The sequence below is a fragment of the Morchella sextelata genome (genome assembly GCF_020137385.1).
Source record: "Morchella sextelata strain SCLS chromosome Unknown scls_21, whole genome shotgun sequence".
Lineage (NCBI taxonomy): Eukaryota > Fungi > Ascomycota > Pezizomycetes > Pezizales > Morchellaceae > Morchella > Morchella sextelata.
The window spans coordinates 1,000,593-1,021,755 of NW_025408636.1; the positions used below are offsets into that span (position 1 = coordinate 1,000,593).

Genomic DNA, 21,163 nt, shown 5'->3' on the forward strand with positions numbered 1-21,163 from the left:
TCATAAATACCGGAACACGATGAATCGTTTGAATCGAGAGTCTCAGCCTTTTGTATTTGCGGAGGACTATTTGTGATCCGGAAATCAGATTATGGATGGTCGCTCGGCGTCGTCTTATAATTAGCCGAGTGATCCAAGATGATCCTCGGTCAACACAGTTCCCGCCCGGGCGTTGCCCGGTTTTCTCCGGCCTCGGCCCGGACATACTCTGTACAATCCCTTGGTGCTCTAGTGTGTGGGGGTGGAAGTGGACACACAGAGTTACTATAAAAACAAAACAAAAACCCGAGAAACAGAGTCGCGGGACAGGTTCCCGATCCTGCATTTGTACCATGGCCCTGGGTCCCGGGACCAGGGTTTGACGGGTGAAATGCTTCTCGCATCGCAGATGTCATCGCTAAGGTGCAGTTGGGTTATGGGTACATGCCTCAACGCTTGGAATCCTGGGAGCATTCCCCCTTTGGCGGTGTTCTGTGAGACATGCACCCCATCCAACCCAACCCCCCCCTCGTCCTGCCTCCTCATCACTCCCTACGCCTCGGAGCCCCGGGGTAAGATGTGCCAGGACGGCTGACGGGCACGCAAGGAATTGAGTTGATCTGTAGCCCGGAAGGACTCTCAATGGGGGAGAGGGATTAGAGTATCGGCTGGATGCTACTGGACACCTCGTGTCCTTTACACAGCGATTGCCCCCACGGCCCTCTACCGTATTATGTCTGAATGGCGTACTCTAAGGCACCATGCCCTCTGGGGTGGTTCCATTCCGGGAACACGGATTGGGGACCGGAAAAGTCAAAATCGCCGTAAAGGAGGTGGTTAATTATGATACTTGCCTGTGAGACTGCATCGGAATAATCGACCTGGTGAGAAATGTCTGTGACTTCGAGTTACGCCACATTTTGGATTTGATCAAATGGTCATCAGATGCGCGCAAGGCCCCGAGGAGGGAATGAGGGCAGATAGCATTAAGTCAAAAATTCAAATTATGCGAGAGTGGGAGTTCCTATGAACTTTCTGTTCTGGACTCGGTACTTGCACATTTTAATCATGTGATATCACTCGTGAGTCAATAAGGGTCACTTTTTCCAACCAAAACCAACACCCAACCACAAATTTGTTTCATAGGTCCTGCGCGGGTAATATACAATGACAATTACTATGAGGTTTGTTGAACCACCCTGCAAAGAGTGGCATACAGGCATTGAAAATTCAGATCAAATTTGCTAGCCTGTGAATTCCCCGCGGCCGGCACTGCGCAAACCACCGCTATATATTGCGTGGATTTGAATGTCATTGACTGAGGGGAATTTAATTCCAAATTTAAGAGAACATTGAATACTTGATCAATTGATCCACACCCTCTAGGCATGAGTACCGCCGAACTAATAGACTAGGTCACATCATCGCCAGGCCAGCTGGATGCTTCTGACAATATTTTTTAATTAATGCAGACCATTTCCACGTGCACAGCAAGTATGTACATACTTGCCCTTCGAAATCCTTTTGGCGCACGTATGTACGTAGAAGGGTCCAGCCAGATATCTCACCTCCGGCAAGGTATTTTCTAACACAAGCCGATATTCTAAAGCTTTTTAGTATCCCTAACCGTTCCATATACAACATCAAATCTTCTGGAATGACCTGACAAAGCACTAACGAGTTCTTCTCTGTGTGTACAAGTCGGGTCTCTTCTGGCCACTGATCTCACAATTCATTAACTAGTGTAGTATTCTGAATTGAACTAAACCAATTAACTTGAAAGGTACACAAGACTGTTGGATTAGTTTAGCTATGGTCTTTGGTATGTTAAAAAACCTCTTGGTTGAGACCTCCTATACATGTAGCTATAGTTTGCGCTTTAATCTCTGTACTAGTTTTAAATAGGGTGCTGTATATCTGTATTTTCAAGCGGTGATTCATGTTCTGCCCTGGTTCAGACGTTACAGCATTTTATTCAAGCTTAATTGTCTATGCTAACTGCCGTTGTCGTAATACCATGATCAAGAAAATGCCGAATCAACCACGCGGTGGCGAAAACAATAACATGTGCTTCAATGGCGCACTCAAACCATTTTCATGATGTAACTGGCATCTCTCATGGCTAATGTATAAAAAAGCATTTGGTATTTCTTTCCCAGCGATCTACTTTTAAGTAAGAAAAAAAGCAGCCAAACAAAGAAACCTTTGAATCTGAAATATAAGCTTATGAAAAATTATCAAGACTATCTTGATAATACGAATTGTCTTTCATCGACGCAAGGCTAAAAATCCTCTGACTCTGAGCAGGACTCTAGACCCAAACATGAACTTTCCGAAAGGGCATATCCACGGTATGCACACTTTAAGCCTTTCGCGGTTTTATGGATATCTACATCTACCCCAATGGAATTCAAGAGAAACCCAAGTCTTTCCCTTAGATCGGGGCTGGCCGCCAGTGCTTGCACAAGTGAGATAATCGGTTTTTCCAAACTCCCTTCCGCTCCAAGCCCTCCTGCCACATTGGTCATTTCTGCACGCTGCTTGGCTGTGACATCACCCGTAAGATTATCTGGTGCATACTCGATATGGCACGGTTTGTTGAACTTAGTATCATTGTACCCAGTTTGCATATGAGGAGCCGGATGTGGATCGATTTGCTTGCCTAACCATTCACGCTGCGCTGTATTACTTCTTAAGTTGTAATGGGTTACTGGCCTCGTATTATTTTCGTGTCCAGTTGCGAATAGATCCTTGGTTTCTGTGTCTTCACGATCGTCGCTGTCACTAGATATAGTTTCATAGCTAAGATTCGCAGCATGGTTCTCTATGACCATCTCCGATGTCGGTTTAAATCCGTTAGCAAATTGAAGACTTTTATCCGTGTTTTCCATCATACAGTTTGCCTTCGAATTGTGATATGCAGTGTTGCTATACATCACGTCAATGGCAGAGGTACTTTGATCATATGTATATGAACCATGGGCATCAACGGCTTCGACATTTCTCGAGGCTAGGATTGGCATAGGAAGGTTGTCCGCGTCTCTCACAGTGGTGGATTTGCCTAACGTTTGTTCTGTATTTCCATCGCTGACAAAGAGGTTGACGATCTTTCGGGCGAGGTTTTCTTTATTATTTTGGGTGCTTCCATGGCTCCCCATACCATCAAAAAACCCCTCGAGGTATCCTTGAAGGTTTCCCACCTTCTGTAAAACCTCAATGGTTCTATCGTACTTTTGATAAGCCCCTGCCATGATTGAGTCACACCTCCTGCGTTGGTGGTCGATAGTTTGCAGTGCGTTTTCGGTTTCCATTAATACAACTTCCTGGAGTTTAGTTCGGATTTCATCTCCGATAGAAGCCCTCTCGGTGAGTGTTACCTCTCCTGCCATCACTTGGTTGAACATTGAAGTAATTTGGGAGAATATTGGATTGTCCGTGATTTCCTTCGTATCGGGAATGTTTAGATCTAAACTGGTCGACTGGGCTGCAACCGAGGTCCTTACTGGAGCTTCGTCTTTGTGCGTTCCATTGGTAAGAGGAATCTTGTCCTGTGTCGTGGTCTTCCCTGGGGAGTTACTTATAACCGGTGTCTTGACGTCCATCGGGGTTTCTCTCTCATGAGAACTTCTGATGGGAGATTTCTCAGTGGAGACTAACTTATCATCCAAATCCTTTGTGATAGCTGTCGGTCTCTCGCTAGGAGAAGTATAATCCTGATAGGACTCTAGGATCCTCTTGATCGTCTTATTAACCTCCTTTTTGGAGACAACAAAAACATCTTTATGGTTGTCGAAATGGTAATACTGCTCGTCGTTTGGATTAGACGGGAGCTCGCCCTTAAAATGTAATTGAGACATCTTGCTACCCAGCTTTGCAAGTTCCCTGGCGTACTCCATATATTCGGGTATCCCATTAAATTCGACATTGACACATGTCAATTCGTCAAGGCAATTTCTATCGGCGTAACTCTTGCGGTATTTAAGGAATAACACCACATTCTGTTTCATGGGAAGCAGCTTCAGGTTTTGAAAATCCTGACTAACCTTCAATTCTTTGCTCTTGATTTTCACGAAGGGGGAGAATCTCTCCCAGGTATATTTATCGCTTGTGATAAGCTGGATTGTTGGAGCTGTCTCAGAAGGAGGCATCTGGTTTACAATCCTGAGTGCCATGATCATAGCGAAGAGACCAATATCCTCTCGTGGATCCCAGTAACTAGGTTTGTACGGGCGCCAAATGTTGAAAGGTGTGCATATGTTGGTATAGACTGCAACACCTCCTTTGGTGCTACTCAAATGTGACGCTGTGTATATTTCGAGACGAGTATTCGGCTTATCGGGCCAGATAGTGCGGTTGATGCAAGACTTGCTCAACTGCAGTCCATTGTTGTTTCTCTTATAAAAGAGGAACGAGTAAACGTTGATGAAATCCTGACCAAGAATGAGGTCCACCGCGCCACCTGTCTCTCCAAAGAAATCAACTAGCTCACTAGAAGATACAGATTCAACTTCAGGGAGCTTGAATTGGTAATCAGAGATGGTGAACTTCAACCCTCTTTTCCCATTAAAATCTTGAAACTTGGTCTTGCTGCGTACAACCCAAGTTGTGTGGAATCCTTCATCTATGTAGTACGCAGCAACAACTGGAGGCTTGATAGACAAATTCACGTATTCTCGAGGAGCACTCTTGAAAAGAGCTACTTGGCGAGTAGTAGGTTTCATTCTAAACTAGCAGGAGTCAGTACATATATATAGAAGTAGACAAATTAAAATAATGATAAACATACCTAGACTGGTACCAGGAACGTAGCAAAGCTTTAGGGATCTTCAGACAGAAGATCGACTTATGAGTGATCACGGATCAGCGATAGTGAGAGGGGAATGGAGGGGATGTTATTGTTGTTGATGATGAGGATCGATGATGATTAAAAACAAGCGTATGATGACATTAAGGAGAGATGTGTTTAAGTACAAATGTACTTAGGACACTTCTTAGCTAATTCTGCCGCTTAAATCAGACGTATGTCTCAACTTTCGAACAACTGGCTCGAAGTATAAAATTTAGTGCACATTGGACTCAATGTAGGGGGTGACGTCAACCTTCTGGCGGGTATATACTGGGTTCCTGAGTGGTTTGATAATTACCCCAGTAATTAAACAAACAATAAATATACCCCCACCCGTAATTCAAGAAGACAAATAGCGGGCATCCCCAACAATACATGTACACCCGCAGGAAAAAAGTGAGGAAACAATGAGTAGCGTGACAACGAGTGCGTCTAACTTGACATCCCCACACCCGCAATACAGCCTCACGAGTATTCCCTAGCCATGCCTTTTGACAAGTCCGGAAAGTGAAGAGAGGCTACTCTTAATGAAAACATAAAAGTTATTGAAGCCCCAGCTAGGGAAGAGTGGGAAAGGCTAGATTGGGAAAATGTATATAAAATCATTGACAGCATACCAAAGAGAATTGCAGCAGTAGTAAAGAACAAGCTGCAAGGGAAGTCATAAAAAGTGGTAAATATAGTTCAGAGGCCATAGTATCTATTCTGTATCTCATTGTGTAGTCATATTACTTCTATTCGTTTCCATTTTCACTTTTTCATTAGGGTTCTGATTGGTTGCACTCGTTGTTTCCTCACCTTTTTCCTGCGGGTGTACATATATAGGGTATGATGTTAGCAGTATATCAAATTCATGCCAAGGAAATCTTCAATTTAAAATAATATCAAACATCACTCGTCCTCAAAACTGGTAAAAAGACTCGACCATTGTTTTTTTTTTTTGTTTAATTCATTAATTGTATGACTCGACCAGTACAGTGTGATATATAAACTTATTGACAACAAATCATCTCCCCTGTTGGGTACATGTATACATGTGCTCAATACACCTTCCAAGCGATCTGCGCTCCAGCAGGTCTTTCTCGGGAAAAAGCAACTCCACAATCATGATGAACACAGCCTCGTGACATATGTTGGACGCCTTAATGCGCAGTATATTGCTGACTAACCTAGCAAGGCTGCAGTGCTGTCAATACTACAAAAAGAGGCGGAGACAGAGCTCAGCTTTCGTTTTTGCTACCCGAAACCCACAAACAACAGGTAGAAGATGGAACCGACTATTCAGAGCATCTCAAATGCCCCTACCGCAGTTCAGGATAAAAAGCAGGGGTTATGGACCTGTGAGATATGCAACCATCCCATGGAAGAAAGGTCCCAACAGAGCCATTTGGCAGGCAAGAAACATAAGGCAAAGGCCGGAAAAATTGAACAGCCGAGCGATGAAAACTCCTCCAGCGTCCATGGAAATCTAATGGAATTTGGATCTCCAAAAACCGGAGCTCCAGCGGGAGAAGTAATAACGGGCCCTGTCGTGAGTCATTAATGCTATTCTGCTCGAATTTCCCGGAGGCTAAGACTTAATCCCATAGAAACTTTCGTATCTGAGGATGAAAGAACAAATGGAGTTATATGGTGGCTTTGCAACCAAAACAATTACAACCAATTTTAAGACGCCCAGCGGAAAGGAAGACTCCGCCCGTGATACACGAGCTGTATACCCACAAACAGAATTACATGGCGAGGAGCGGGAAGGTGACGAAAATGTAGAGTGTTCTTTATTTAAGTTCACCACCTCTCGAGTGCTAATATATCTGGTAAGAGTAACTCGACCACTACAGATATCCCGTTGGCAAAAACATCCTCACTTCAGCTCCGGAAAAAGCCCGGTTTACATATTGCCCCTCTGACAGATCGGGATATCCCTTTTACACCCCCGGCTGCAGCTTTAGTATCATTGAAAGAAGCTCGACAGATTCAAGATTTTAAGAGCCTAAACTACCCCGCCGATATTTTGTCACCAGGCCTGTCTCAACACTCTGCTGGGAATTTTAAATACAATAAAGATTTTTTGATGCAGTTTGAGAATATTTTTACGGAGAAACCTTTGAATTGGGACAAAAAGGTATACGGACTTTTCGGGGATGGAGCACCCTTGACGGAGGCCGCTCGCACTGCACTTGGTCTTACTGCCTTGTCTAGTACAATCAAAAAACCCCGTACAAGTTCGGTAGCTGGCCAACCTCTAAATATGATGACTTCATTGCAGAGATTTGAGCTTTCTAGAGCCGGGCGGAGACCTGAGACAGGAACCAGTGCCACTCGCTCTGGGAGAGATTTTGTTCGAAAAGGGCCAGAAAGCTCACTGAAGAGCTCAGAGCCCAATAAGTCTAGATCTAGACCCGGTAATCGTTCTTCACGGAGAGTTTGGCTCCGGGAGAATGGGGAGAACGCTATCGATGGGATCACCGAGCCTGAACAAGGAGATATTACAAACTCGGCCCCACCAACCGCCGACTTTGGAAGCTTCCCCAACAGTATGCCAGCCAATTTCAAGCCATAATAGTCATAACTGGAAACCATCTTTCTAATATTTAACTCCAGATAACAGTTCCGAACGTGAAATCACTCCTATACCCGACAACCCACCTTATACTGCCCACATCGGTAATCTTAGCTTTGATATCGAAGCCCAAGAGATCTCGGATTTGTTCTGGGGGTGCGACTTTAAAACGGTGAGGCTTGTTCGGGATAAACTAAATGATCGCCTCAAAGGCTTTGGTTACGTCGAGTTCAACACCAAGGAGGGCCTGATTGCAGCCACAGAGCTTAATGGAGTCAACGTCTGCGGTAGAAATATTAGAGTTAGCATTGCAAGACCACGTAAGAAGATTGCCCCGTGAATAGAGTAATTTTATGTTCAGAAATTCAAATGATAACATTACCCTCACTCTAGCAAAAACAACCCAGGCAGATCAGCGTCATGCCGCCGGAAGATGGAGAGATCCAGAATCAACAAATTTGGAATCTCTGGTAAATCAAACACCGATAGATCATTTATCAGTCGTGGCGAGAGCACTTGAGGAAAGTGTAGGAATACGGAGACTCAGCGTAGTAGAAAAGCCTCCGGTAGACCGCATTGGAGGATGGAGGAATACAACACTGGAGAAAAAAGCGCCCCCAAAAGAAATAACACCGAAATGGGATTGTGTGAGCTGTGGTATTTCGATTGCTCTAGATAAAAAAGATATCCATCTTTTGAGGCATGCTGCGAGACTTAAGAAACAGCAGCAACAGGGATTAGGGAGTAACTCAAACATCCGGAAGGATGAACGGCGCCGATCTTCGCTGATACGTGGCGAGACCGCCGAAGAAAGTGATATTGATATCTGGGGCGGAAACCCAAGCGATGAAACGTTCAGTAACTGTGATTGGGAGTCTTAGAACTTCATACGGATTGGATATTAAGTTACCCTTTGATGATGAGTTTGGTTGGGGTTTTTTTTTTCTGGGAAAAGGGGGGGGGGGAGGGGGGGAGATCAAAGAAACAATATTTTGACACATGCATCACATTTCATGAATTTCTCACCGTATTGTAGTTTACACATGACGTGTCGGGATTTAACCTTCGTGGTACGTACCTGTCCATAAATGTATGGTCAACCAAAGGATTGCAACGTACTATTACCTACCTAACCTCAAAAATTTAGTGGTGCTAGAATGAGCCGTCAAAATGCACAACTACATGTATGCACTTAATATGTACGCCACCAGCGTGAGATAGGTACATTTTAGGCTGATAAATGTTTTGTATACTATATTAACCTTATAAGCGCATAACTATTCCCGACTGTGCCCATGAATCAACCAATAAAATAATAATAATAATAAACAGGTTATAGTACTCATTGTAATGCATACGAGTGATATCCTATGACCAAGGGGCTGCATTAATTCACAACTGGTTAATTAGTTGAGTGGTAGTTCGTTAGTTGTCTTGTGGCTATATGCACAAGAAATTAACGACGGCTAAAGGAAATTTAAAATTTATTGCTATTTCTTATAGCTATAGCTATAGGATCAGCTGGTTCAAACAACAAGAGCAAAGAAAGAAAAACAGTATAGCTAATCGTAAGCTACAAAAAAAGACCTATTCTCACCAGAACCAAATGGTATCAATCAGCTCCTATCTCGTGAATGGAATTATTCTCTCCCCTTTCTTGAATTTCAGACGCTCATCAACGGCATCCTTATAGAGCTCAATTCTATGAACGAAACGCTCCTCTTGCTCACATTCCCTAAAGAAGGCTTTCGCTGCATCGGGACAGTGATTTATAATTTGACCAAGAGTAATCTCTGCCTCAGCAGCTTCCAATCTTTCTGTAAAATCTTCGGCAGACAGTGGTCCGTCGTCCTCTGAATCCTTAGGTTCTAAAAACATCTGGTAAAATCTCTCAGGAGTAAGAGGAAGGGCACTACCAAGGACATCGCCACGAATTGGATAATCGTCTTGCGCTTTCATGGCGTTCTCAATAATCTGATTTGCCTCTTCATTGGCCTTATCCAGTAGTTTACGTGCTTCGTCCTTTGCCTTCTTTTTTTGGGAGGCAGTCTCTTCGAGTAAATTCTTCTTCGCTTTTCCAATCTTCTCCTGCTCTTCCTCAATCTTTTTATATTCATTCTTGATCTTTTCTGTACTATTCTTCTTCATATCTTCGCAGAGTTTGTTTGTTTCCGCTATTTTCCTCGAAGTTGTCTCTTTTTGAACTCTCAAAGCCTCTTCTTGCTCGCCCTTCATGGTTATTGCAAATGCAATTTCAGCGTCTTCACTTGCTTGAAGTCTCGCTTCAGCCTCGCTAACGATTTTTTTGGACATTTCTGTCGCCTCCCGTTTTTTGGCCTCCGCTTCTCGCATGATCTTATCTGCATGTGCCTTGATTTTTGACGCCTCTTCTCTGGCTTCAGCCTTTATTTTTTCACTGATTATCACCACACGTGACTTTGAATCTTCAGCATCTTTCTTCACTTTTAAGGCTTGCTCTGTAATATTTGCCGCATCTGTTTTTGCTTTTGTCCTGATCAAATCAGCTTCCTTCCGTGCATTTTCAACGCTTTCCTTCACCGCACCAGCCTCTTTCTTTGCTTCCTCAGTTTCTGTCTTCTTAGCCCCGATATCTCGCTCCAAGGTTTCGGCGATCTTCTTCAGTTTTTCAATCTCTTTCTTGGCCGCTTCAGCCTCTTGCTTCGCCTTCTCGGCCTCTTTCTCCGCATTCTCGGCCTCTTTCCTCGCCTTGTCGGCCTCTTTCTTCGCCTTTATAAACTCCGTGTATTTTTTCCCCTTGTCTAAGTCGATCTGCACAAGCTCAGCTTTCTCCTGTACTAATCCGGCAACAGTTTTCCTGGCTGCTAGATCCCTGGTCTGTTTTTCAATCAATATTCCTTGCACCCTGATAATTTCTTGCGACTCCATGAGGCACATATGATGCTCCCTCTTCAATTCCTCCATCTCCTGATCATATTTTAATTTCTGTGCTGCTCTTTGCTCCTCTTCGTTAACTCTCTCTTTCATTACTTGCTGCATAATCACGGAAGCCTCCTTTATTATCTTTTCGGCTTCCACCTTCGCATCTTCAACGATTCTTTGGCCCTGGAGTTTACTAATTTCGCCATCCTTCTGGATCTTCTCGGCTTGAGCTATTGTACGTTCCTGCGTCTTGATAGCTTCGTTGGTCATATCTTCGGAGCGCATCCTAACTTCCATTGCTTTCGCCAATATATCTTCTTCCAACCTTTTATTATGCTCTAGAATTGCTTCGTTTTCCTTCTTTGCTTCCGAAATCCTCTCCTCTGTTTTCTTCAATATTTCTTCAGTCTCTATCTGTATCTGTGCCTTATTCTTTATGAGCTGCTCAGTCTCTATTTCCAACTCATCCATCCTTTCCTCGGCGTTTTTCCGGACTTCTTCGGCAAATTTCACTTTTCCAGCTTGTTCGGCGAAGTACGTCTTGACCAACTTAATATTTTGCGACCCGTTGGTGATGGCTTTACAGACCTCTCCACCTTTTCCTTCTTCTGCAAGCCTTACTGATTCAGCTGCCTTTTCTAGTATATCTTTTTTCATTCTTTCGGCACTTTCCAAAATTTCATTTGCCTTCTCGTTTGCTTCATCGATAATCAGCTTGGGAGGATAATGCCCGGTATGCTGCAGCTGTGGTGCCACCAGGTCAGGATCTGGCCGTGCGACCCCGAACCTTTTTTTTAAATCTTCTTCGTGATAACGAATATCCCGAAGTGCTTTTGATTTCATGTTTTGAATTTCTCCAAGAGTTTTTAACCAGATATTTTGCGCATCCGCTTCAGCGTCCAAGCGAGTTTTGGTCGCCATGGCTGAAGCCATGATATGGGAGTCAATCCCCTCGGCCCACATCAACTTAGCTTGTGAGACAATCCTGTCTGCCTCAGCCTGAGCCTTTAGGACTATCTCATTTGCATGAGTCCTAGCTAACTGATCACAATGCTGGTTCTCTCTAACGGTCTTTTCTCCAATTAGAAATCTGTGGTCACTTCCCTTGAGTTATTTATTTCTGGTTTACGTACCTGATACCCCCCGAGTATTTCAAGACCTGTTATTTCATACGTCTCCCGTGAGAATTCATCAGGGTAGTCATGAGAATTAACCTGAGAGACAATTTCAATTCTCTTGGCCTTTGGCTTATGTGCCCCATTAGAACAAATTATCCCCGTAAGTTGCTCACCAATATCTGTTCCATGATCTACTACGAACTCAGGTATCCCATTATGGAGCGGCCGATCCTCAACTCCATCAGTCAATCTCAAGGGGCGCGGTAAGCTATTTGAACCTTCCTTCTTAAATATATCTGGACTAGTCCTTGCACTTGACACGATATATTTCGCGCTATTCGGTTCCTTCGAATTAAGATTATCGCTTGAGCTACTTAGGTGGGATATTCCCGGAGCACGCCCCGTGGGAGCTCCATTGGACGAGTTGGCCTCTACCGACCCAGCTTTATCGCCCTCTGTGTGGGGTGTTTGACAGGCCAGTAATATTTTATCCATTGCCATGTCCATGATTTCTTTGGGAATCCAAATGTGACCACAGGGAAGACATCTTAGGTAACAGTCGTGGTTTGACACATTTCGAGACTTTGAACTCTTTATAGCAAGTTCTGCAAGAGCTTTAGCTTGTTCATAACCAAGTAGGATTTGAGCCCTATTTGAATCGTTGCTATCTTTGTAAGATAGTATCTCGAGACAGTCATTTTCGTTGGAACCCACATCGATGGCAAGTCGCTTTCTTAAGCGTATAAATCGATCATAGCTCTTAGGATAAGGCCCACATTTTGGGTTAAATTGAATATCTGATATGGAATTCCACCAGGTGACGAGAGGCTCCTGGTCTGTATAGAGCTCAACCCGAACAAATGGAGTTATGTTAGACTTCCCCCTCAAGGATTCAATAACTTCCAAAAAGGTCTCAAATGTAACTAATTCACACATCTTTCGTCTATCCCTCTCTGACTTTGAAAAGAATAGGAGGTGGTCACCGAAACAGGGAATCCATGTGTTTAAAGATACTTCTGGCCCAAGGAAGACGCCGATACCAAGGATGGGTCTCCATGGCTCCTCTCCTAGACCGATCACTGCAATATCCGTATAGATTCTCAGTGTTCGTTGATCACTTGAATCATAGGGGAGTAGGGGGTAGAGCGAAAATCTTGATGGCATAATATATCCTTCTGATATGGATACGAAGGACATATAGTTGAATCTTTGAAGAAATCCTAAGCCAAATATTCCATCGACTCCTTTTGTAGGAAGATCAGCTCGATGCCATATCTGAGTCCCTTCAAGCATAAAATTAATGCCAAAGAGTTCCCATGTAACAGTATAATCCGGCCATGGTACTGTTGCACCGTAATCCGAAGAAATAATTGTCACCTCCAGTCTTGTGTCAATACAGACACGAATGTAGTGCTCCCGGTTCAAAGAGCTATCAGTAGCAGAGGTAAGCTTTAGTAGCGGTTGAAGTGTTGGACCTGTGTAAGTATTTGGAGAACTATCAAAATAGTTATCTGGTACCCTGGTGATTCCGATTGTTGCATCCATATTCAGGTGTTCTGACCCAGCCGATGGAGTCAAAGTTTCTTTTAAGGACCCACATTCAGAAGGTGCTGCTGCATTTACATTTTCAACAGCAGCTGGCTCTGATCCGGAGCGATTTTCGAGTGGAGACACGGAGACTCCGGAAAAGCTAGCCTTGGAATTGTTATTTCTCGAGTTGGTATAAAGATCTTGCTTGGAGCGATTTGCTAAATACTCACTTCTCTCTCGGGGCTGAGCGTGATTGCCTGTTCTGAAGTTCGTTCAGTTTTTCGTTCGATCCGACTAGATGCCGTCTCGATGGTCATATTTGGGCCGAGCTCCTATGTTCCAAACGGCAAATATATTAAACGTTAATGGGGGTTTCATATATCTGCTTGCTCTTGAAAAGAGTTTCAGTCAAGATGTATACATACGTTTGATGGTTGTGTTGGTTGAATAACGGTCGTCACTTATGGCCGTCACGTGGCTGTAGAGGATAGATGCAGAGTATGAAGGTAGTTGAGGGAGTATACAGATATGAGGTATACACACGTACTTATCTACATAACACTTACCTGGGGTACTAATGAAAAGAACAGATGTACTCATGAAAATAACAGGTAGAGGATCAGGTTGATCTGTTCGAAGACTTTGGTAGGTGGTTACTTGCATGGATTATGAATTTGATTCGTTGGAAATACACGCTACTATCAGTGTTAAGGCCCGGTTAGCTTAGTAGTAGAGCGTGTGGCTTTTACGGGATTGTATCCTCTGGAAGTTCACCTCAAGGTCGCGGGTTCGACCCCCGCATCGGGATAGAAACTATATTTTTGGATGCTTCTACTACGGTAGTAGTAAGTAATGCTAATGTTGATGGTGGTCTCGTTCCTAGACTTTTATCTTATATGTGCGCTGTCTTGACACACAAAACAGTATGGGCACGGGACATCTATGTTGATGGACGTAATGCCAGGATCACAGGGAAGAATTGCAATAGTTCTCACTGTCAACAGACTTACTTAGCAGGTGTAGTATAACATGCACTAATCGTTCGAGAAATTATAAAGGGTTGATTTTATTTATGGTACATGAACAGCGATCCAATCTAGATACTTGTGTATCCTTGCGCTGAATTTACATGCAGAATTCGAAAGCTATCGAAACTACATGTGCCTTATTTTATTATGTACTTATCTCGATGACGATTGAGTACAAATATTATACCTTATGTATTACAAGTGTAGTGCAGCCTCCGGCCGCAAATATGCATGTAGTGAGTAAATAGGATTCCGTATATGTAGTTTATTATAGTTTTAATATGTCTCCTCGTCTGACTTTGGGTCGATTGGATAATACTATTTAGAATATCAGTTCCAATTAGTTGTCCGCCTATAGATTCGCTAAAGCTTGAGAGAGAGAAATAATACTGTCCATGATATATCTCGGTTCTTCCTTCTCAACAAAGGGCTCCTAATCTTATATATATAGTTCAAAAAAATAATAGTTTTAACTTTACTCTCCTGAAGATCTAGTAGATAGTATGTACTATAGTTCAAGATTAATATATTAGTGTCAGACTATTCCTACAATTATATCAATGTTTGCCCTTTCGATGTCAACTCCCTTCCTTTCCTGGATCGGGAGCAGTTCTTTATCTATATATGTGATTCTATCTAGCTGTTGTATACATACAGACTATTCAACCAATCAGAAATCTTCCTGACCACGCCGATGATCACGAAGAGTACTATTGTTTAGACGACGTATTTGCCCTGAAGTTTACTTCAGGGTTAAGCAGGCATATTCGCTCAGACTTCACTTAGTCATCCTTGAGTCATCATCGTGCTGAGCAGCTCAAGCTTGAATGTCGACCGTCAAGCAGTTATCCGTTCCCAATTTCGGAAGGTTTCTATTTTCCAGAATTACGGCTAGACTACAAGTGCGAGAAAGGAGAGCCCGACTTCGAGCCCTTGTAGAGTAGGACTAGTACGTACGTACGAGCCATAGCTCCATTATATAGATACTACTTGAGCTTCAGGCCGGTGTTGCTAAGCGCAGCGCAGCCCCAGTTTTAATGATACAGAATTATGTACTCAAAAGTAGTACGTACATACATGTAGCTCATGTATCTTAGTAATCACGATCTTGTGAATACATGTAGATAGCATACTGTAACTAGATCAAGAGCCATTATCTTTGTTATATTTTAGCAATGAAGGGGACAATCGACAAATATTTTTCGCTCTATAGTAACTATGAGCCTAATCCGTGTATGGGCCAGACTATTTCAATCATCATCAGGCTGAGTATGTCAATGATTGATAATATAAGTAGTTAGAACCAGGCTATATATAAATTAGATGCCGGCCCGGGGCATCAGTATTCTTTGGTTAATACAGACTGCAGAAGGACCCAAACCCTCATAAACCCAAAGTCGTGTATCTAATGATGGTGCTATATCAAAAAGTTGATTTTAAAGTCATTGAAGATCACCTGTTTGTATATCTTGGCAGTCTCAAACAAGCTCGAAAGGCTCAGACTTTGGGATGGGGCCGGCTTATATTGCTTCGATTTCGGACTCGTCTCAAACTGGCTTAAACGCGGGGGCCACCAGATAAACCATACATACAAACATCGATTTCCAATGAAGATTATTATCATGTTCCGGTAAGCTTATCGGTGATGGGATGATTGAGTCATTCATGGTAGATCGTACCCTATCAGTAGAGAATGAGAATGTTGATGCAGTCGTTGACACAAGTGGGTCTCACGGCTTAAAATAAAACCTTGACACCATGCACAAGAGTGCTCTACTCTGCAGAAATTCGAGATTGATTAGAACAGAGCACTAAAATTGGCTCGTGTTCAACAATGCTGCCCCTCTTACATGGTGGGCATAGTGCAACGAATTAAAGGCCGACGTCATACTGACCCACATATGTACCCCAGCCCAAGAAACCCAAGAAAATCAAGAGAACCAAGAAGGCAAAAAAAGACCCTTGTGAATATTGACTACTCTAGAGTACATAATATTTGCAGGATATTTTTAGCAGATATAAGGTCGTACAAACCTACCTGCGGCGTGCACATACCGATATAAGCACAGCAGCCACGTGGTAAGCATGTACATAGAGTTTACTAGGAAGTACGTTGTGACAGTATTCCCATCTACCGAGTTTGAGTTTCCTCTGGTTGCACTGACAGTGGGTTATGTAAATTCATGAGTTCCTAGATGCATGGCTAGGTCCCAAGGCGTTAATTCAGGGTTAGGGTAACCAGAAATGGTAGTAACAAGATTGTGAACACAGACTATCACTCGGTAGATGGTAAACTACCATTGAAAAAAACAATGCTTTTTTAACATTACAACGCATATCGCCGTGATTACCTGCAGTATTCTGTTTCCTTCTTGTCCTCGACCTCGACTATCTTAGTTTGTACACACATGGCTTGAGGATCTTGCTCTCATCTACCTCACCCTCCAAGAACTTTGACTTCTTCTTTTTCGCCTTCCAGGTCTCCCCCTGTCCCTGTTTCTCGCCTTCTTCTTCATCGTCTTGGATCCTCTTTTCACGCTCAGGAATTTTTACAAACTCCATACGAACAAACATTTTATTTCCAGAGTCGACCTGTCCCCGCAAGGTGAACCCCCGTTTGGAAAGTGCGTCGATGAATGACTTGTATGTCTCCGTATCCGGCTTCTTGCTGCCGTCTGGCTCGATACTCTCGCCATCATCCTCTTCCTCTTTCTTGCCTTTCTTGCTACCAACTGTTATGCCTTTGGTTGACGCAGGGCGATGGAAGCGGCTCTTGATCTCCGCGATCCACAGCTCCCCGCGCCATCGCAGCACGCGATACGCTTCCTCAATGAAATCTAGGAAATTGGTCCCCATGAGTGCGAGACAGAATATGACAATATCAACACTCTCGGGTTCCAATGGGAGGTGCGCGATATCAGCTACTGTTACATCCTTAGTTGAGGGCTGCAGATCGTAGCTCAAAATCTTGACTTTGCCCTTCCCGCGAGGCTTCTGGTGGTTGATCGTTGCGGCGATCTTTGCGTCACCGCACCCCAAGTCTGCGACTGTGCACCATCCCTCCTCGCGATCTCTCGGCAGAGGGAGGAGCCCTTTCTCAGTGTTATTCCATTTCTTGTTGTGTCCTCGCTCAAATTTGATTTTTGAACGGTCTTGCAGGGCCTTGATGAAGATATCTACGGGGTTTTCTGGCCACACCTCGACCTGCCGCCGGAAACCGGCATGGTATTCCTGGTACATTTCGGGCTGGGAGGTGAAGAGTGAGAGCGAAGAGTCTGAGGGTGTGGTGTAGAGAATTTCATTGATATGACGGAAGCGCGCAGATGTGAGCTTAGCGCGCATCTTCTGTTGGAGAGGGGTCAGTGCTGGGATTGTGGAGAGCGCGGGTGCGGGTGCAGCGGGAGGATCGGGGGCTGCCGCAGCGGGAGTGGTCGTCGCGGGGTCTGAGATCTTTTTGTTGTCTTGCTTTTTCTTCTTTTTCGGGGGCGCCGCTTCGTCTGATGCTGCGTCTTTGGGAATCCCGGATTGCTCTCCGTCGTCTGGTTTGCTGCGCTTCTTTTTCCGGCTCTCCTCCTTCGCTGGTGCTACGGGATCATCCTCCTTTGTGGTGGCAGTGTCTTGTTCTCCTGCAATCCTTTCCCTCTTCTCCTTCCTCTTCTTTCTGTCGCGAGACCTCTTGGCTGCCTTGCCTTCAATTACTTTCTCGTAGAGTGCCAACACATTATCGGCAGTCACCACTGTGTTCTTTGCAGATGTGTTGTTGTTATTGGGGACTGGCTCGGATTCTGGCTCCGCAGCCTCGACAGCTTCATCCGTACCAGGAAGATTCCGTTTTTTTGAAAGTGGGATGGCGTTGGTATCGGATGCGGTGTTTCCAGATTTCTTCTTCTTGGGGTTATTTGTGTGCTTCTTTGAGGCCTTGCCGGTCTCAATGACCTGGGTCTTGGGAGCCGTTGCTAGGTTCCAGCCATTGACGGCAAACATGATTGCCTATCTGCTGAGGTTTTTGTGTGTTGGTGGCGATGATGGTGACAACTGCTATTGTGCTGTTGTTGTTGTCGGAGGTGTTCACTGAGGTCACTGCCGTATGAGAGATGGAATTTTTTTTCGGCGTTGTTTGTTTCGTGTAACATGCAGGGCTGTTGCTTGGCGAGTGTTACATACCCGTTATCTGATTTGATAGTATGATAGCATAGGTACAAGGCTCTGGGATTTAGTGAGTGAACGGGTCCTCACCTGTCAACACCCATTTAGTTCGCTCACTTAATGCCAGAGCCTTGTACATACTCTACAGCCACTCAGCAAAAGTGTTCGTGATTTAGTTTTAATGTCAGTGCGCAGTGTGGCGCACCCGTGACGTTGATGTTATTAATGGAGAGATTCAAGCTAAAGAAAAATATGTAATGTAGTTTGTGACTACATATAAAAGAAGATATGTTATTGATCTTATTCTTCATTGATTCCGGGCTCCATTGGTCACTGGGAAAGTTTTCTCTTGGGGGTTCTTGATGGTCCGCCACGGTTACATATAGAGAAATGTCTCACTCTGAAATCGGAATCACGAACACTTTTGCAGAGTGGCTGTATGTATACTCATGTAATCCTCTATGTAGTATGCACAAGCCACACAAATCATGGTGTGCTAGAATCACTCACTGCGCATGAGCACGGGACAGGTGCAGAGTAGAGTGAGTGGGGTGGAGTCTTACCTATACGTATAGATGGTCTGATCCTTAGGTCTCACGTTCTTTGGGGGCGTATGTATGCCTTTCTCATGTACTCGTAGTCTCTTGGCGTTTTTGGACTGGGCCACTATTGCATACACCCAAAATCAGGATCTTGGCGTATTTTTGTATGGTATGCAATATCAGTCGCGTTCAAAAACGTCAGGAAGTTACGAGTACTCAACCTACAAGGCTCTGTAGAGTAATATCACAGGAGATATCACTTTAAGCCTGATACTATTCTTGTGTTGACAAATGAATGGATACATGTACATGTACATATGTAGCCCGACTTTACAGGGTAGAAACAAGGCATGAAATCACGGCCTGTTGAACCTCAAGGACCACATGTAGAGACAATGCCTCAGTACATGTAGTACAAGTACAATACATGATTGTAGCTACATGTACTTGTAGGTACATACATGTAGAATACAGTACTGTAGGTAAGGAAAGACAGTGAGAAAAACTACATACATCTTTGTAAACATACATGTAGTTTTGTCCCGCGAGCTCGAGCTCTAGAAACATCTTCTTCCTACAAATTCTTGAGGATGTATATCACAAAAACAATTACTACATGTAAGTTAGTGGTAAAACCTTACAATCATCTGGCATGCCCCACGCCCAGCTTCCCAATGCTATTTTTGATTGAGAAAAAGAGTTCTGTTCGCCGGGCTGAAAATCCGTTTACTTTATATCTGCACAGAATGATACGTAACGTACATATAGTTCCCTGCACCTATTATCGATTATTCATCTACGGGGCGGCGGAAAGGCCGGGAGGTTGCACAAAGAAAATTCTCACTCTTACCAATTGCTCTCGAGTATCACGACATGGATAGGTTAAGAACTGCTATTCTAGAATATGATATGCTAACTCCATTTGCTCTACGATTTATTAGCAGCCCTTCTGGTGTGGATTAAATATAGAAACCTTTGCTCCAAGTGGGGCTTGCACATCCCCAACTTAAGCTTCTTTTCCACGTTCGGCACGTTCCAGCGCCGCACTCTGAGGTCCACGTTGTCGACCCGAGAAAGGGTTTCGCGATATCACATCGATCGATTTTCAACATCTTACTCTCCTGGGGGTATCAATTTCTAGGTTAAAGTGCATGAAATTCTCCTCGTACGGACCCCCGCCGAATACGAGTACGCGGAGTCAATTGATGCCGACTAAGTGGATTGTTTACTGCACAGACATTTGCCTACAGAAAGTCCGGTCTTTCTTTTTTTTCATTCTTTCCCGTTGGTTCGGGGAAATATTTTCTATTTGCCCGGCTTTTCTTAAGCCGGTTGTTCATCAATGTATCAGCAACGGAAAGCCCCGAGATTTCAGCTGAAGTTGAGCAGATCGTGCATGAAGACTAGTTCATAGACAACTAATTTTATAGCCCTACCCCGAATGCATAATCTGCTATGCGAACCGTTTTTAGAGCAAGGCTAGCAACACGCGCAATTGATTGCTATGTAGCGAGTGCTAATCCAACAGTTGATAGGACCAGAAACCTGTGCATCTAGGGCTCTACTATCTTAACTCACCTGCGTGTGAAGCTTTAGAGAAAACAATGTGCCTTTGCGTTCTATGTCTGCGACGGACATTTAATTTATATCCAGAGGTGAAAATCGATGGGGTCACGTCAGCCGGGAAACCCAAACGGGTCTGTAAACCCTCCCAACAACCCCAACAATCAACTGAAGGGGTGCCACAGCCTGTGGCTTTCCATGGAATAACTCTGCGGTTTGCCACACCACATCTTACCTGGGAATCAATTGACTCGCATCCCAAGGCGTCAGGGATTCTTGTGAACTGAGACCGGTCTATGTCTCAGTTTCAGATGTCACGGCGAAATGGGAAACGGTTGCCAGTTAACCCCGCTGAATTGAACTTGGACTGTCTTTGCCAAGCCTTATAGTGCGCGGGTCAATGGAAAAAAGCAAAATCTGAAGCTGCCGGAGGAACATTCGTCCTGGCTCGCTTCTTTGTGTAATTGAGGCGCAATATATCGATGTTTCTGTTCTGCGCAGAAGGAACATTTTTTAGAAGACATGGGTCTACTTGCTTCCATTTCCCGTGGGAGGGAGATGAATGGGTTTAAACTTTTGGGTTTGGAGGGTGGTATGTATGGCCCGGAGGCGCCGATAGATGTCTCTCCTAAAACTATATTTTCTACAGGTACTTGGCGTCTGGAAGGGACGAGGATTTCTATAGCGAGGCCTAGTATGATAAATCGGCAAGTTGAGCTTCTCCATCTTCCTACGAAAGTGCCATTATCTCTAGAGCTATCTCTGACACTAGAACACTTACTAGTGATAGTACACACGTACCCTCATCCTATTTAACCCGTTTTTGGTTGAATTCTCCCTCTCCCCCCACAGTATAGTAATCTAAATTCGGTCACGGTTTGTACGAATAGCTACATGTACTCTACCTTTGGACACATCCCGTTTTTCTACCCTGCATCCCGGTCCAAAGG

At 44.1% G+C, this 21,163-nt stretch overlaps 4 protein-coding genes across 4 annotated transcripts; 1 reads left to right on the top strand and 3 right to left on the bottom strand.

The window, feature by feature from the left end:
• Positions 1 to 2,261: 2,261 nt before the first annotated feature.
• H6S33_006837 (uncharacterized protein) lies at positions 2,262 to 4,700 on the bottom strand (the record flags this gene model as incomplete). The annotated part of the gene is made up of 1 exon (XM_044838192.1): positions 2,262 to 4,700. The coding sequence occupies one exon, from the start codon at positions 4,698 to 4,700 to the stop codon at positions 2,262 to 2,264; it is 2,439 nt and encodes an 812-aa protein (XP_044689655.1).
• Positions 4,701 to 6,092: 1,392 nt separating this feature from the next.
• H6S33_006838 (uncharacterized protein) lies at positions 6,093 to 8,266 on the top strand (the record flags this gene model as incomplete). Its single annotated transcript, XM_044838193.1, has 5 exons — positions 6,093 to 6,356; positions 6,415 to 6,588; positions 6,645 to 7,359; positions 7,427 to 7,705; positions 7,779 to 8,266. 5 exons carry the CDS (start codon positions 6,093 to 6,095, stop codon positions 8,264 to 8,266), a joined length of 1,920 nt encoding a protein of 639 aa, XP_044689656.1.
• Positions 8,267 to 9,008: 742 nt separating this feature from the next.
• H6S33_006839 (uncharacterized protein) lies at positions 9,009 to 13,251 on the bottom strand (the record flags this gene model as incomplete). Its single annotated transcript, XM_044838194.1, has 3 exons — positions 9,009 to 11,357; positions 11,420 to 13,099; positions 13,165 to 13,251. The coding sequence occupies 3 exons, from the start codon at positions 13,249 to 13,251 to the stop codon at positions 9,009 to 9,011; spliced, it is 4,116 nt and encodes a 1,371-aa protein (XP_044689657.1).
• A 3,099-nt stretch (positions 13,252 to 16,350) lies between these two features.
• H6S33_006840 (uncharacterized protein) lies at positions 16,351 to 17,946 on the bottom strand (the record flags this gene model as incomplete). The annotated part of the gene is made up of 1 exon (XM_044838195.1): positions 16,351 to 17,946. The coding sequence occupies one exon, from the start codon at positions 17,944 to 17,946 to the stop codon at positions 16,351 to 16,353; it is 1,596 nt and encodes a 531-aa protein (XP_044689658.1).
• Between the last annotated feature and the right edge of the window lie 3,217 nt (positions 17,947 to 21,163).